The 16,028-nt window shown below is 42.2% G+C and overlaps 1 protein-coding gene across 7 annotated transcripts in view; it reads left to right on the forward strand.

Annotated features, from left to right (window-relative positions):
* TPST1 (tyrosylprotein sulfotransferase 1) overlaps positions 1-16,028 on the forward strand; it is a 128,604-nt gene that overhangs the window by 95,804 nt on the left and 16,772 nt on the right. For all 7 annotated transcript variants that reach the window (XM_073615115.1, XM_073615116.1, XM_073615111.1 and 4 more), the window contains one exon: positions 11,895-11,945. In XM_073615115.1, the coding sequence (XP_073471216.1) occupies positions 11,895-11,945 (51 nt within the window). The remainder of the gene's footprint in view (positions 1-11,894; positions 11,946-16,028) is intronic.

Raw genomic sequence — 16,028 nt, forward strand, 5'->3', positions numbered from 1 at the left:
GTGGTAACAAATATAACTATGCCTGGCATAGTAACTATTAATGCTTTTAGAGGAATAGTGTCAGTGTTGGGAAGCTGTGGTTATGCAGACATTGTTTTAAAGTGAACTCCATTCAATACCCTTAGTTCTGGGTGAAGTTTTGATATAGGTAGGTTTCTGCTCACAACCCCTTGCTGGGCTGTATTAGCTTATTCTTTGTTGATGCCTCTGTATAAACCAAAAGGGGCAGGTAACACTTTTCTGAAATAGCACTGCTTGCATGTGAAGTTTTATATTACCATTTATTACTTTTAGGACTCGCACATTTTCAAATTGTATTCAGCATGTGAATACTAGGTAAAAGTTGTGTGAATCTTGTGTTAAAAAAATTATCAATCGGACACCTACGTGTGGTTTAACGCATTAAAAAAAAAACGACTATGGCATTTTTGTGATTTCACATTTTGCCGTTGGGAACATGTTACTTGTTCTACCGTTTTTAAGGTGGAACTTGTAACATGTTCCAGCTCCTGCAGCCTCCCTGATCCCCCTTCTAATTGTGACAGCAGGCCGGGAATCTTCTCCCTGCATCCACCGTCACAATTTGAAAAGAAAACTGGTGTTCACCCACACGGCCATGTCATTCATTTAGAGTTCTGTGAATAAATGAACTAAAGTACTGACAGCCTTTGCGGCTGACAGCTTGTAGTTCCCAAAGAGAACAGTCTTTGTGTGCTATCCAGAGGGTGCAGAAGAAGGTATCTGCCTAGGGCCCCTCATCAATATGTTCAGTGGTGGCCAGGGCAACTGCCCCCCTAATCCATGTGCCCGGCCCCTAATCTACATACAGGGTGCCAGACGATTGGATTTCAATGGGGGTGTTTTTTTTTTTTTTAAGCACATGATTAGAGCCTGAGGCTCCAATTGACTTCAAAACAGGGTGGCCTCGGGGTGCAGAGCACTGCATCCTGAGCCCACCTAGTTGTGTAACATTAGCAAATTAATATTTGCTAATGTCTTCCTGCTTCTCCTCCCGGCCAGTCTGTTAGCGGCTCCTGAGACCCGATCGGCCAGGGAGTCTTAGGGCTCCCAGCCAATCGAGTCTCAGGACCCACTTCCCGTTCGGCCGTGAGGAGAAGCAACGGCCCCTCGGCAAGCTGGAGCGAGGAGCAGCATCGGCCTCCTAAGCCTGCCTTCCCGGCTCCATAGAACTTGCACTGTCCTCCTAGCAGAGCCCATAGCTCCAATGAGTGGGTCCTCCCAGTCAATAGCCTGGGCCAGGAGCGTGGCAGCATCCTGAGAATCAGGTACATGTCTGAAGGGATGATGTCATCTCTGTAACGAGAGCTGCCTGGGAGGGAAGATACGGAGCAGATGGATGCAGAGATTGGTTGGTTGGTTTGCCCCCCCCCAAAAAAAATATTGAGCGCCAGCCGCCACTGAATATATTGAATCTGTGCATTGACATTTTCAGATCATTGATCTGCAATTTTCAGCAGTATACTGGCAATGTAAGTGATGCTTTTAGAAGAATAATTCCAAATGTGCACTCCATCTCAGTGAATCAAATGAAATATTGTTTTTCATGTGAGTAGATGATGAATACTTCTGAATAGATAAAAAGTTAGAGCAGATGGTGAAGCACGGCTAGCCAGGGAGCTGTTAACCAGTAAAAGAGATTGTTCAGACATGTTCATTTTCATATTCCCATCAGAAGCTTCACAGGTAATGTGACCAATAATTAGGAACCGTGGAATGTATATCAATATGATTACTGAAATAACCAGTATAGCATGAGATTTTAATAAAAGACACATTTTACAAAGTTCATATGCTCTGCATTGTGCTTGATATAATCTGACTTTACAAAGGAGTCTGGTACTATTTCCATTTTTACTAAATTAGGTTTAAAAATGCACTGTTTTCCTAATGATCTATAGTGCTGTAAAGCTGGCCATACGTTATACAATTTTCTTGTACAGTTCCTTTAGATTTAAACCATATAATATGAGGTCAAACCTAAACACTTCCAATTTGTATGCAGTAAGACAGGCCCTTGTACTACATAATGAAGGTAAATCTAACTTGAATAAGAAACTTGCATAAATGTATGGCCAGCTTAAAAGAGAAGTATGGGATTTTTTTTTCAGTTTCATACTTACCTAGGTGGATGCAGTTTTCACAAATGTCCTAAGCAGCTGATCAGGGGTACTACTGTGATTTGGATGCAGTTCAGATGGAGCCAGCGGCCACCAGCATCTTTAACATTAGCTGGTTGTTAAGGAACTGGCTGGGAAGCCAACCGCTGTGTTCTTAACAACGGATGGCTCATTAGCTGTCAGCGGGGTTCCCCACTTACAGCTGAATGTAAAAAAAACATTGGCGGGAATAAATAATGTGGAAAAAAAACAGCATGGGTGTTCTCCTTAAATTCTGTACCAGACCCAAACATTTTTTTTAAAAACGTGTTGTGTCCCCCCCAAATCCATACCAGGCCTTTATGTCTGGTATCGATTTTGAGCAGAATCCCTGTGCCAAAAAAAAAAAATTACATGGAGTCATGCCCAAAACCCATACGCGAGCATACAGCCTGGCTGGCCAGGAAAGTGGGGGGACAAGCGAGAACCCCTCCTGAACCATACCATACCAGGCCACATGCTCTCAACATAGGGGGGTGCTTTGGGGCAGGGGGGTCTGCCATGTCGATGGGGACAAGGGCCTCTTCCCCACAACCCTGGTTGGTGGTTCTGGGGGTCTGCGGCAGGGGGCTTATCAGAATCTGGAAGCCCCCTTTAATGAGGGGGCCCCTAGATTCTGCCCCCCCATATGTGAATGAGTAAGAGGGCATTGTACCTGTACTCATTCACTTAAAAAGTGTCAAAAACACAGTTTTTGACAATTCCTTTTTTAAAAAAAACAAGAACAATGTCCCCCCATGTAGATCCATTGTCAATGACGATGCCTGCAGCCACCAGCCACAAAAAAACATGGATATGGCAAGAGTGCTTGCTCTGGCCTTTGGTGGCTGAATCATATCCTGGCAGGCACAGATAATTTTTATATAGTCTAACCTGGAAACAGCTGTCAGTACAGCATTGCATATGTTGAAATCCCAAATTTTAAGGCATGCAGGATCTGAGCTGTGATCAGTGGATGCAGTGCTGGTGATGTGCACAGTTTCTATCAAGATGAACAGGAGTAATATGTGGACAACAGTAATGTGTGCATTAGTCTGCAACTGTGATCTGAGGCAGGGCACCCAAAAAAATGTGTTTTATGGGTAATATTTTTATGTTGTTCACCTTTGATTGTATTGCTTTCTTTCTTCTATATGATCAGCATGTATACATACATAAGTGGTCCATATAGTGAACTTGGTGTTGAGTTAATCACTTTAAGGCCATCACAGAGGGCACTCTTTATGTCTGGAGGAAAAGAGATTAAATCTCCAAATATCGAAAGGTTTCTTCACAGTAAGAGCTGTGAAAATGTTTAATAGGCTCCCTCAAGAGCTGGTTCTGGGCAGCTCAGTAGCTTGCTTTAGAAAAGGACTGGATTCTTCTAAATGTACATAATATAACTGGGTAGTAACATTTATAGGTAAAGTTGATCCAGGGAATATCCTATTACCTCTTGGGGGATCAGGAATGAATTGTTTCCCCTGCTGGAGCAAATTGGATCATGCTTTGCTGGGGTTTTTGCCTTCCTTTGGATCAACTGTGGGTATAGGTTGTGTATATGGGATTGTATGAGTTTTTTTTTTTCCCCCTCCTTTTATTGGTTGAACTAGATGGACTTGTGTCTTTTTTTAACCTGACTAACTATGTCTAGCATTCCCAATAGCATATGCAAAAACTTTTTATGGAGGCCACTAAAGGGGTTAGGTCTTTTCAGGATTTCTGGAGAAGAGTAGCAGAGGAACTAGCCTGGTTAAAGTTTGATAAATCAATGGGTCCTGATTGTATTCACCCAAGAGTTCCAGGAGAACTTTGAGGTATAGTTGTTGGACCATTAACAGATCTTTCTAATCAATCTCTTCTAACAGAAGTTCCCCATGACTGGCAGATAGCTAATATTGTACCTATCCAAAAGAAGGGCAGCAAGGTAGAAGCTAGCAATTACAATCCAATGAGTTTAATATCTGTTGCATTCAAGTTAATGGAATCACTTCTGAAAAGAAGGATCATTGATCATTTAAAAACACACAACATGCTGGACCCAAAGCAGTATGGCTTTACTGAGGGCCGATCATGTCACACTAATATCACTGAATTTCAGCAAAGCATTTTATGCACTTCCACATAATGATGTAATAAAAAAATTGTACAAGGTATGATTAAATCCGTGGCGCAGTGGATACACAGAATGTGGTTGTAAATGGGGTTCATTGGAAACATAGACCAGTCACTAGTGGTGTACCACAGGGCTCTGTAATACTGTTCTATTTTATATATATATATATATATATATATATATATATATATATATATATATATATATATATATATATATATATATATATATCTGTGATATAACTAAAGGTTTGTTGGGCTAGGTATGTCTTTTTGCTGATAAGACAAAGGTGTGTAATAGGGTTGATAGCCCTGGAGGTGCCTGTAACCTGGAACAAGATTTGGCTTTGCTGGAGGATTGGTCAAAGGAAAGCTAGAACAAGTCCAGAGATGGGCAACAAAATTTAGTTAAAGGCCTGGGAGATGAAACATGTCAAGAGAGACTTCAGGAACTGAATATGTACAGTCTGGAGGAAAAAAGGGAAAGGGAGGAAGAGGGGACATAATGGAAACCTTCAAATACATCAAGTGGGTAAATGAGGTTCAAGAAGGCTTTATTTTTAATATGAAGCCAAGATCAATAACACAGGAACATGACCTCAAACTAGCAGGATGAGGTAGTGAGCCAGGCAACAGTAAGTGGATTCAAACATGCTTGGAACAAACATAGATCTATACTATGACAAAAAAAAAAGTTAAAAAAGCAAAAAAAAAAAAACAAAAACAAAATTATAAATGAAAAAAAAATTGGGCAGACTCGATGGACTGCTTTGTCTTTTTCTTCTGCCATCAATCTTCTATGCTTCTATGTTTATGTGCAGCTCTTGCTTTGAAAACCTATTTAATAGAAAGACGTACCAGTTGGTATTGGTATGCTGTTTAGTTTTATTGTTTGGCTGTTGTAAAACACACTTGTTACAGTACACGCTCCCTCCCTATTTTTGCATCTTGTCATTAATTTCCTCCTTCTCTGCTGTTGCAAACGTTCTTGGGCTGCTGGCTTACTGCCAAGCTGTCCGGGATTTATTGCCTGAATAGGCCACAGTGACAAGGTTTTCCACATAATGTATGTATACATCAGGCTCAAGGTAATCGGATTTATCTTTTGTCAGCAGGACAGGTTCGGCCTAGATTATGTAGCTTAGAGTGGCACGGTTTTTAATTTAGTTTATTAATTTATAAAGAATATATAGAACATAGGAATGTTCACATACCTCCCAACATCAGAAGCTGAGAAAGAGGGAGAACTTGGAAAGGAAAAATCATGTGGCAAATGGTGGATATGTCTGAATTGCACTGTATATTGGGTGTGGCCTAAAGAAACAGGTAAAAAATAATCTAAACCACAAACTACTCCTTAAAGGAAAACGGCGATTCTGAATACTGTAGATTTTTTTAAAACCGGCGCCATTGGCAGCCGAGTAAACGGGAAACGCTTCCGCGTTTACAATTACAAGGCTGGAACGAAGCCACCCACGGCTTCGTTCCAGACTGTCAGCAGCCGCCGGAGGCGGCGGATCATCGATCGGGCCTCCCGGTGGATCGGGAGGCATGGTAAGAGCGGTGGGAGGGGGGAACGTCCCCTCCCACTCCCCTGATATAACAGCCGAGCGGCTTTTACAAAATGGTACCGGGATGATGCCTGCAGCTGTGGGCATCATCCCAGTATAACCCCCAAAAGCCGAGTACGCACATCTGCGTATGCTCGGCGGGAAGGGGTTAAGACTTTTCTTCAAAAAGTTACTATTATAGATCCTTTAATTCGATCTTCTGTGCCACCTTTGGATCTCAGCCTGGTGCTCTCTGTTCTTAACCCATTTTTACGATTAGGCATTCTATTGGAAGACCCCAAGAATTTCTTTAAGTATGTAAACAGTAAAAAAGGGAGGACAGACCATATTGGCCCCATAAAGAATGAGGAAGGACATCTGGTTACAAAGGATGGGGAGATGGCAAAGGTATTGAATTTATTCTTCTCCTCAGTCTTCACGAGGGAATCGGGGGGGGCTTCAGTAACCAAAACTCCAGTGTTTATCCTTATGACACATCACAGGAAACACCTCCATGGTTAACAGAGGACATAATTAAAATTAGACTTGGGAAACTTAACATTAATAAATCACCGGGACCAGATGGCTTGCATCCAAGTGTACTTAGGGAACTCAGTCAAGTAATTGCCAGACCATTGTTCCTAATTTTTACTGACAGTCTACTGACTGGAATGGTACCAGGTGATTGGAGAAAAGCCAATGTAGCAGCAATATTTAAAAAGGGCCCAAAATACATCCGTGGGAATTACAGACCAGTTAGCCTAACATCAATAGTATGCAAGCTCTTGGAGGGGATGATAAGGGACTATATACAAGACTTTAGTAATGAGAACGGTATCATTAGCAGTAATCAGCATGGATTCATGAAGAATCGTTCTTGCCAAACCAATCTATTAACCTTCTATGAGGAGGTGAGTTGCCATCTAGATAAAGGAAGGCCCGTAGACGTGGTGTATCTGGATTTTGCAAAAGCATTTGACACAGTTCCCCATAAACGTTTACTGTACAAAATAAGGTCCGTTGGCATGGACCATAGGGTGAGTACATGGATTGAAAACTGGCTACAAGAGCGAGTTCAGAGGGTGGTGATAAATGGGGAGTACTCGGAATGGTCAGAGGTAGCTAGTGGGGTCCCCCAGGGTTCTGTGCTGGAACCAATCCTATTTATTTTGTTTATAAACGACCTGGAGGATGGGGTAAATAGTTCAGTCTCTGTGTTTGCGGACGATCCTAAGCTAAGCAGGGCAATAACTTCTCCGCAGGATGTGGAAACCTTACAAAAAGATCTGAACAAATTAATGGGGTAAGCAACTACATGGCAAATGAGGTTTAATGTAGAAAAATGTAAAATAATGCATTTGGGTCGCAAAAATATGAATGCAATCTATACACTGGGGGTAGAACCTCTGGGGGAATCTAGGATGGAAAAGGACCTTGGTGTCCTAGTAGATGATAGGCTCAGCAATTGCATGCAATGCCAAGCTGCTGCTAACAAAGCAAACAGAATATTGGCATGCATTAAAAAGGGGATCAACTCCAGAGATAAAACAATAATTCTCCCTCTCTACAAGACTCTGGTCCGGCCGCACCTGGAGTATGCTGTCCAGTTCTGGGCACCAGTCTTCAGGAAGGATGTACTGGAAATGGAGTGCGTACAAAGAAGGGCAAGTAAGTTAATAAAGGGTCTGGAGGATATTGGTTATGAGGAAAGGTTGCGAGCACTGAACTTCTTCTCTCTGGAGAAGAGACGTTTGAGAGGGGATATGATTTCAATTTGTAAATACCGTACTGGTGACCCCACAATAGGGATAAAACTTTTTTGCAGAAGGAAGTTTTAACAGGACACGTGGACACTCATTAAAATTAGAAGAAAAGAGGTTTAACCTTAGACTACTTAGTGGGTTCTTTACTGTAATGTCGCGTACACACGATCGCACATTCCAACAACAAAATCCATGTTCTTTTCCGACGGATGTTGGCTCAAACTTGTCTTGCATACACACGGTCACACAAATCTTGTCGGAAATTCCAAACGTCAAGAATGCGGTGATGTACAACACGTACGACGAGCCGAGAAAAATGAAGTTCAATAGCCAGTGCGGCTCTTCTGCTTGATTCCGAGCATGCGTGGAACTTTGTGTGTCGGAATTGTGTACACACGATCGGAATTTACGACAACGGATTTTGTTGTTGGAAAATTTGAGATCCAGATCTCAAATATTGTTTGTCAGAAATTCCGACGGAAAATGTCTGATGGAGCCTACACAAGGTCAGAATTTCTGACAACAAGCTCCTATTGAACATTTCTCATCGGAAAATACGACCGTGTGTACGCAACATTAGAGCGGCAAAGATGTGGAATTCCCTTCCACAGGTGGTGGTCTCAGCGGGGAGCATCGATAGTTTCAAAAATCTATTGGATAAGCACCTGGACGACCGCAACATACAGGGATATACAATGTAATACTGACATATAATCACACACATAGGTTGGACTTGATGGACTTGTGTCTTTTTTTTCAACCTCACCTACTATGTAACTATATAACCTCACTTGTAAGGTTGCCTTTACATCTGTTAGAGTTGTCAACTCAGGAACACACCTTTCTTGTAAAGAGCCCTTTCTTGTTTTGCACAAGGGCAAGGTGGTTTTGTGACCAAAACCTTATCTAAAGTGGTCTTTTTTTCCATTGTTCTTTTTCCCTTTGTCCTGCCTGAAATCATGGCAAGGAGATTGCTCTACATTACCTGGATGTGGTCAGGGCTATAAGGATTTACCTGGCAGCCACAGCGTCTGTTTGCAAGACTGAGTTCCTCTTTGTTCTGCTGGTTACTCCACATAAATGGCTTCCTGCTTCTCAATTAAAAGAAAAGTATGGGATTTTTTTATTTTTGTTTCCTTCAAATCATACTTACCAAGGTGGATGCTGCATCAGTCTGATGCTGCGTCTGTTTCCCTGGCTCGAAGACTGAGAACCAACCGATCAAACTCCGCGGATTACTCGGTTCTCAGTGCTCCCTGAGCAGAGAGCTGGTGACTGTCAGTCAGCGCTGTCTGCTCTGCCCCTCCCCAGTGCTCACTGGAGTTCTGGGTTGCGGAGGGGGTGGGAGCAGCCATTTCAGGCGTTCAGTGGATCGATGAAAGGGGTGAGCCGGGTGCCGGTCCAGGCATGTGGGTGGATCTCGACCATATGGTCGCGATCTTTCCCGAGCCTGAACCAGCTCTGTAACGTCAGCCAACAGCGGGCTCCAGCCTACTGTCTGCTGAAAATGGGTCACAGAAGTGCCTTCTGCCCAGGGCCTTGACCCTTAGGGACAAAGTTCCTCTTTTCCCTATCAGAGCCTAGTATTTTGTTTTGTTCAGATTCTTTAACCCTTGTTTTTTCTTATTTTATATTCAAAGTGGTACAAAAGAGAATCCCCTACAAAATGCCTATGGCAATGCATGGCTAAACTGTTATCACAACCACCAAAAACTACACAAATTCGCACAATATATGGCATATCTTAAAATCAAGGAAAGAAACAATATAGGGAGCTCTTATAATACAACCCCAATTCCAAAAATTTTAAGATGCTGTCTAAAATCTACATGAAAACAGAGTACAGATTTATAATACACTTAGATATAATTAATTATCAAATGATATATTAATAAATTAGGTATATATATATATATATATATATATATATAACCCCAATTCCAAAAAAGTTGGAACACTGTGTAAAATCTACATAAAAACAGAATGCAATGATTTGCAAATCTCATAAACCCATATTTTGTTCCGAATAGAAAATGTATCAAATGTTTAAACTGAGAAAATGTACCATTTTTTAAAGGGGTTCTAAACCCTAGGTTTTTTTTTAATATAAAAATAATAAACATGCCTATATTTACCTGCTCTGTGCAATACTTTTGCACAGAGCAGCCCCGATCCTCTTCTTCTGGAGTGCCCAACTGGCGCTCCATGCCCCCCCTCTTCATCGGGTGCCCCCAGGGAAGGCCACTTTTCCTGGGGGCACCCTTGTGGGCTCGCTCCCGAGTCCTGCTGCTATGTCCATTGACAAAGACAGCGGAACTCGGCCCCTACCCCCCGCTCCTGTGTCACTCGATTTGATAGACAGCAGCAGGAGCCAAAGTCTCCTGCTGCTATTAATCTGTATAATGAGAAGAGAGACAGTGCTGCTCCGCTCATGCACATCGCTGGATCAGGCTGAGGTAAAAAAAAGGGGGTGGTCTGGGGGAGCTGCAGCACAGAAGGTATTTCACCATAATGCATAGAATCCATGATTGATAAACACTGCTGTCTTTTCTGGGCCAAAGCCAAATATGCAGGGCCTTCCCTCAAAAAAATGTCATCTGGATGGGAGCATATGCTGCTTTAACCCCTTCCCGCCGACCGAACGCACATATGCGTACTCGGCTTTCTGGGGTTATACCGGGATGATGCCCGCAGCTGCAGGCATCATCCCGGTACCGTTGTTTTCAGCGGGCGATCGGCTACCCGAGTATAACAACCGATGCGGCTAAAAGCGACGCTCATGACGTCACTTCCCGTTTACTCGGCTGCCAATGGCGCCGAATTTAAAAAAGTATACAGTATTCAGAATCGCCGTTTTCGGCGATCTGAATACTTTGAAGTGTAAAGGAGGGATGGGGGGTCTTTTAGACCCCCCATCCCTCCATAAAGAGTACCTGTCACCACATATTACTGTCACAAGGGATGTTTACATTGCTTGTGACAGCAATAAAAGTAAAAAAAAAAAATAAAATTTTAAACACAATTTATAAAAGTACAAAAATAAATAAAATAAATAAATAAAAAAAAAAAATTTTTTTAAAGCGCCCCCGTCCCCGCGAGCTCGCGCAGCGAAGAAAACGCATACGGAAGTCGCGCCCGCGTATGTAAACGGTGTTCAAACCACACATGTGAGGTATCGCCGCGATTGTCAGAGCGAGAGCAATAATTCTAGCCCTAGACCTCCTCTGTAGCTCAAACCTGGTAACCGTAAAAAATTTTTAAAGCGTCGCCTATGGAAATTCATAGGTACCGTAGTTCGTCGCCATTCCACGAGTGCGTGCAATTATAAAGGGTGACATGTTTGGTATCTATTTATTCGGCGTAACATCATCTTTCACATTATACAAAAAAATTGGGGTAACTTTACTGTTTGGATTTTTTAAAATTCATTAAAGTGTCACTTTTCCAAAAATTTGCGTTTAAAACACCGCTGCACAAATACCGTGTGATATAAAATATTGCAACAATCGCCATTTTATTCTCTAGACTCTCTTCTAAAAAAATATATATAATGTTTGGGGGTTCTAAGTCATTTTCTAGCAAAAAATACGGATTTTAACTTGTAAACACCAAATTTCAAAAATAGGCTTAGTCATGAAAGGGTTAAAACCCTGGATATAGTGTAGCTTTCATCATTGATGGTGCCTTTCCAGATGTACAAGCTTCCCATTCCATATGCACTAATTCACCCCCATACCATCAGAGGCTTTTGAACTGAGGAAAGATAACAAGGCCACGGTTACCAAAGTAAATGTCAAATTTCAATTTGTCTAACCAAAGAACTGTTTTCTTCTATTTTGCAACAGACCATTTTAAATGTGCTTTGGCCCAAAGAAGACAGCAGCGTTTATCAATCATGTTAAGGCATAGATTTCTATGCATGATAGAGCTTTAAAGTGGTTATAAGGCCCTAAGAATTACTTACTAGTTCACTTTTAACAAGAAGCATGTCATTGTATGTGTGTGTGTTAGTGTGTATGTGTGATATATATATATATATATATATATATATAAATCCTCAAAGGAGCTTTTTTTATAATCTGTCATGAAAATAAACAATATTCATATTACTGTTTACTTTTTATTTATATGTGCACTGGGGATGCTTCATATTTTCCATTATGCTTGCAAATCCTATTAATCAGTACACTTTTGTATTCCACATGTTGATGAAATTAGTCTTTTTTTTTAGTAGTAATTAAAACGCTTTTGTGTTTTGTCTATATTGGCTATATTAGTACTCATTATTAATCTTTAATTTTGTCTTTTAGGTATTTAAAGGTGAATTTCAACTTCCTGATTTCCTGAAAGATGTGCCTCAGGTAGAAAATTACTACCATAATACTAACTGCATTTGTTTTGATACTAAAATAAATTGGCTTTATTTTAGCATGGTAAAGGACTATGTGACACGTTCGTCTAGCAACAAGTCAAAGAAAGTCTTAATGCTTTATTAGGGGAGTGATTCCAGTGACTTCTTGAGGCTGTACCACTGTGCACTCCTGTTGGTAGTACTAGAGGCTTCCTATTCCGTTTCACATCTTAATGGCTCATGCAGTACCCCTGTCTCTTTATGTTGCAACACCCAACTTTCTACATTGCAATGCTTCATTACTCTTCATGGAGACTGCTTCTTTTTTCCTTTTCTTGACAACGTAGACACTCACTGGAGTGCACTTAAGCAGGCCATGGACTGATAGAAATTTGAGTGGTTAGACAGGAACTGGCTGAATTTCGATCCATCTGTGGACAGGCTGGTTGTACTGAAGACAATCTATTGATCACTCTATACAGAAATAATAATGAACTGAAATGAATACAAATTGCTAGAAACACAAACTATGAAAATGGCATCATTCCCTTAAACTAGTTGTCAGTAGAAAAGTATCTGCTTGCATTGGCGGTCAATGGAAAAATGGCTTCTCACATTGCAGGTCAGTGGAGAAAAGCCCCTTTACATTGGTGATCAGTGTAGAAGTTACCCCCACATTGGATGTCAGTGGCAACTGACCCTTATATGGTAGAAAAAAGAGAGAAGAATTTGGGGACTTTAAAGGTGCAATCTATACACATTCATGAGACAACAGTTAAAAGGAAAATAACTCTTATTTATACACATAGATAAAAAAATGTTTTATATAAAAACATAACATACAGTACATTAGTGTACATTAGACATACAGGACACTATTTTCTGATGTAATTTGGCCACTTTCACGCCTTTAATTCAACATGTTTCACCAGAAGGCTTCTTCAGGAAATGGCGTGATATAACTACTGAACAGACAAAAAAGTACTTGACAGAGATAATTGTACACAAAGCTTGATTAGACAGCAAACATCCCGAATGCATCCCCCATTCAGACAAAAGGTTCCCCCATATAGCCACCTCCTACCTCAAAAAGTGAAAGTAAAGGAGTCCATATGTGATGGCCCAGCACGTCCAGTCAGTCACATATTGATCAACCATATGAGCCAGAAGTTCCCCAACGAGGGATATACAATGATAAAAGTGCGTATTCAAGAAAGAGACTCCTATGATTCAATACAACACATTATAGTAAACACTCACTTTCAGGACAAAAGCCTCTACAAATAAAAAATAAAAAACAGAACTCATCATTATAGGTCATAGCTTACTTCCTTATAGCTCACAACTGAACATGTAGGGAGCCTGGATATCCACTAGATGGCGTCAAATGAGTAATCCTTCAAAAAAAAAATCAATTTTATCCATTTTTATCCAAAAATGATTTTAACAGCATACGAAAAATACCTTGTCTGTGCCTACAAACTCTCTGAAGCTTCTAATAACACTAAATAAGGTTTTATATATATATAGTTGGAGCCCTATGTCCAATATGGACATAGATAACATTATAGTTAACATAAGACTTACCATCGGAAATAGACCTGGAAGTGTGGACTTACCATATGAAATGGACCTGAAAGTGTGCCTTGGTCTAATGGCCGGTATGTCAAAATAAGAGGGCATACCCTGGTTTAAGAAATGATTATTCTGTAAAGAGAAATGAATAGTTGAGAAATGCTGTGAAATGGGGATGGGAGGGTGGGTATCGCACACAGGAAACCGACAAGCACCACAGGTGAGCGGGCTGCTTAAATACCCCCCGGGCTCCTCCCATAAATTCAGGCCACCATACTGGCCTTCCTACTTATGGTTGGAGCCCTATGTCCGATATGGACATAGATAACATTATAGTTAACATAAGACTTACCATCGGAAATAGACCTGGAAGTGTGGACTTACCATATGAAATGGACCGGAAAGTGTGCCTTGGTCTAATGGCTGGTATGCCAAAATAAGGGGGCAAAAACATTCAGGTAGGGGTATAATATTTTATTGGTTTACAGTTTATTCATTGAGCCAATTTGGAAAATGCTTGTGCCATCTCTACTTGAGGATTGGGGATATACCGGGCAAAGCAGGCTGATTTCCACCTGCCTAGTCTTTTGATGACGTGGTCCGAGACCCCGTGGCGGGATGCTGCGGAGGCTGCTCCGATACGAAAGGAGTGTCCGGAGTACTGACTCAGGTTAAGGTGAAGATTGCGGAGAAGTATCCTTATGTGTTTCACAAACTGACAGGCGCTTAAGGGTTTAACTGGGAATGGTAGAAGAGGACTGGTGTCCGGTTGTTCAGGCAGGAGTGACAGGAGACGGTTGAGTACGGTGACTGGACACCAGCTGTTATTGGGTTTTGTAGAGGTGAATGTCCACTCCAGAGCCTGTTTGCTGGGTTTTAGAAACCTCGAGGTGGAGGATGAAATGGTCTTGGTAGCGAACCAAGTGCCGTCTGCATAGTACTTGGTCTGCGGGGTTGTTACAGGTGAACTCGCCAGGTTGCAAGAACCCGTAGTAAGCCAAATATATGGCTGCTTGTAGGACCGTGCTGAGGAGAAGACCGAATGGAGAAGTCGCCAGGATGGTCGACATATCTCTGAAGATGGGCCCCGTAATGGGTAAGCGCTTAGTGCTAACCACTGGTTGTTGTTTCTGAATGCCCCTTAGGATGGCTCGTATAGCATGTGATGAGAACAGTGAAGATTTTGCGGGGTCTTCAAGAGTCAAGAAATGTTGTATACCGGCTAGGTATAGCCGAATGGTATTGTAAGATAAGGCCAGCTGAGTGTGGCAGTACGAAATGAAGGCCAGTACCTGTTTGACATCTGTTGGTCCTTTGCAGCATGGTGTCAGGAATTTATTGAACGCCTTCCAAGCTGTCTGGTAGGCTTTGAGTGTGTTATGGGAGAGTGAGTGATTGATGAGCTGCGTTGCTCCTTGTAAATGTTGAACTAGTCCAGTGTCAGTTGTGACCAGACAGGGATAGGGGCCGACACTGGATCGGCTCCGGGAACCTGTTTGAAAAAGGAGGTGTAATTAAAATGTGACAGTGCGTCAGCAGCTAAATTGTATCTGCCTGGAATAAATGAACAGTGGATGTTAAACTGATGCTGTAAAGACAGTTGTACCAATCTGCGCAGGAAGGACATGACTGCTAGGGACTTGGACCTGCCTTTGTTGATAATGTCTGCCGTGGCCTGATTGTCGGTGGTGAAGACCACAGTTTGTCCTGTCCAATGATGACCCCAGAGTTGTGCAGCTGCCACTATGGGATAGAGTTCGAAGAGGGAAGATGTTCGGGTAAAGCCGGGTATCAACAGTATCTGTTGAGGCCAGGGTCCTGAAAACCATTGGTGGCCAAAAATTGCCGCGAAACCTGTGGAAGCTGCAGCGTCTGTCACCACCTGGGGTGAAAGGGCCGAAACCATGGGTATAAATAGGGATATGCCATTCCAGGCGGACAAGAATTCCTCCCACATACATAGGTCCGCTATTGCTGCGGAGTCTAGATTCAGGATCTGATTGGGGTCTTGTGTTTCTGACAGGAATCTCAGCAGACGTGACACGAAGGCGCGGCCTTGTGGAATAAGTCGCATGGCAAAATTAAGCATTCCCAGGAGAGATTGCAACTGCTTTCTGGTACACCCCTTGGTGTGGGTGAATTTTTGAAGAACCGCCCTAATGCGGGTTAGTTTGTCGAGGGGGAGACTGGCCTGCATAGTGCAGGTGTCTAAGTTGACCCCGAGAAATGTGATGTTGTGTGCTGGGCCGTCGACTTTGTGCTCGGGGATGGGAACATTGAGATTTCCGAATACCACTCTGAGTTTGTCGAGGTCTCCTGGGGGCCTGCTGGGTGGTTCTATTAGTAGGAAGTCATCCAGGTAATGGATGACTTCTTGGCACTGAGCCTTGTGTAAGAGTATCCAAGCGAGGGACTGAGTGAATGTGTCAGAGCCAAGGGCTACTCTTCGAACCAAACATCAGTTTTGTGGCAAAATAGTACGCCTCCTTCCACTTGATGCCATGCCAGCACCAAAGGG

Source organism: Aquarana catesbeiana, linkage group LG02 (assembly GCF_042186555.1).
Source record: "Aquarana catesbeiana isolate 2022-GZ linkage group LG02, ASM4218655v1, whole genome shotgun sequence".
In the NCBI taxonomy this organism is placed as follows: Eukaryota; Metazoa; Chordata; class Amphibia; order Anura; family Ranidae; genus Aquarana; species Aquarana catesbeiana.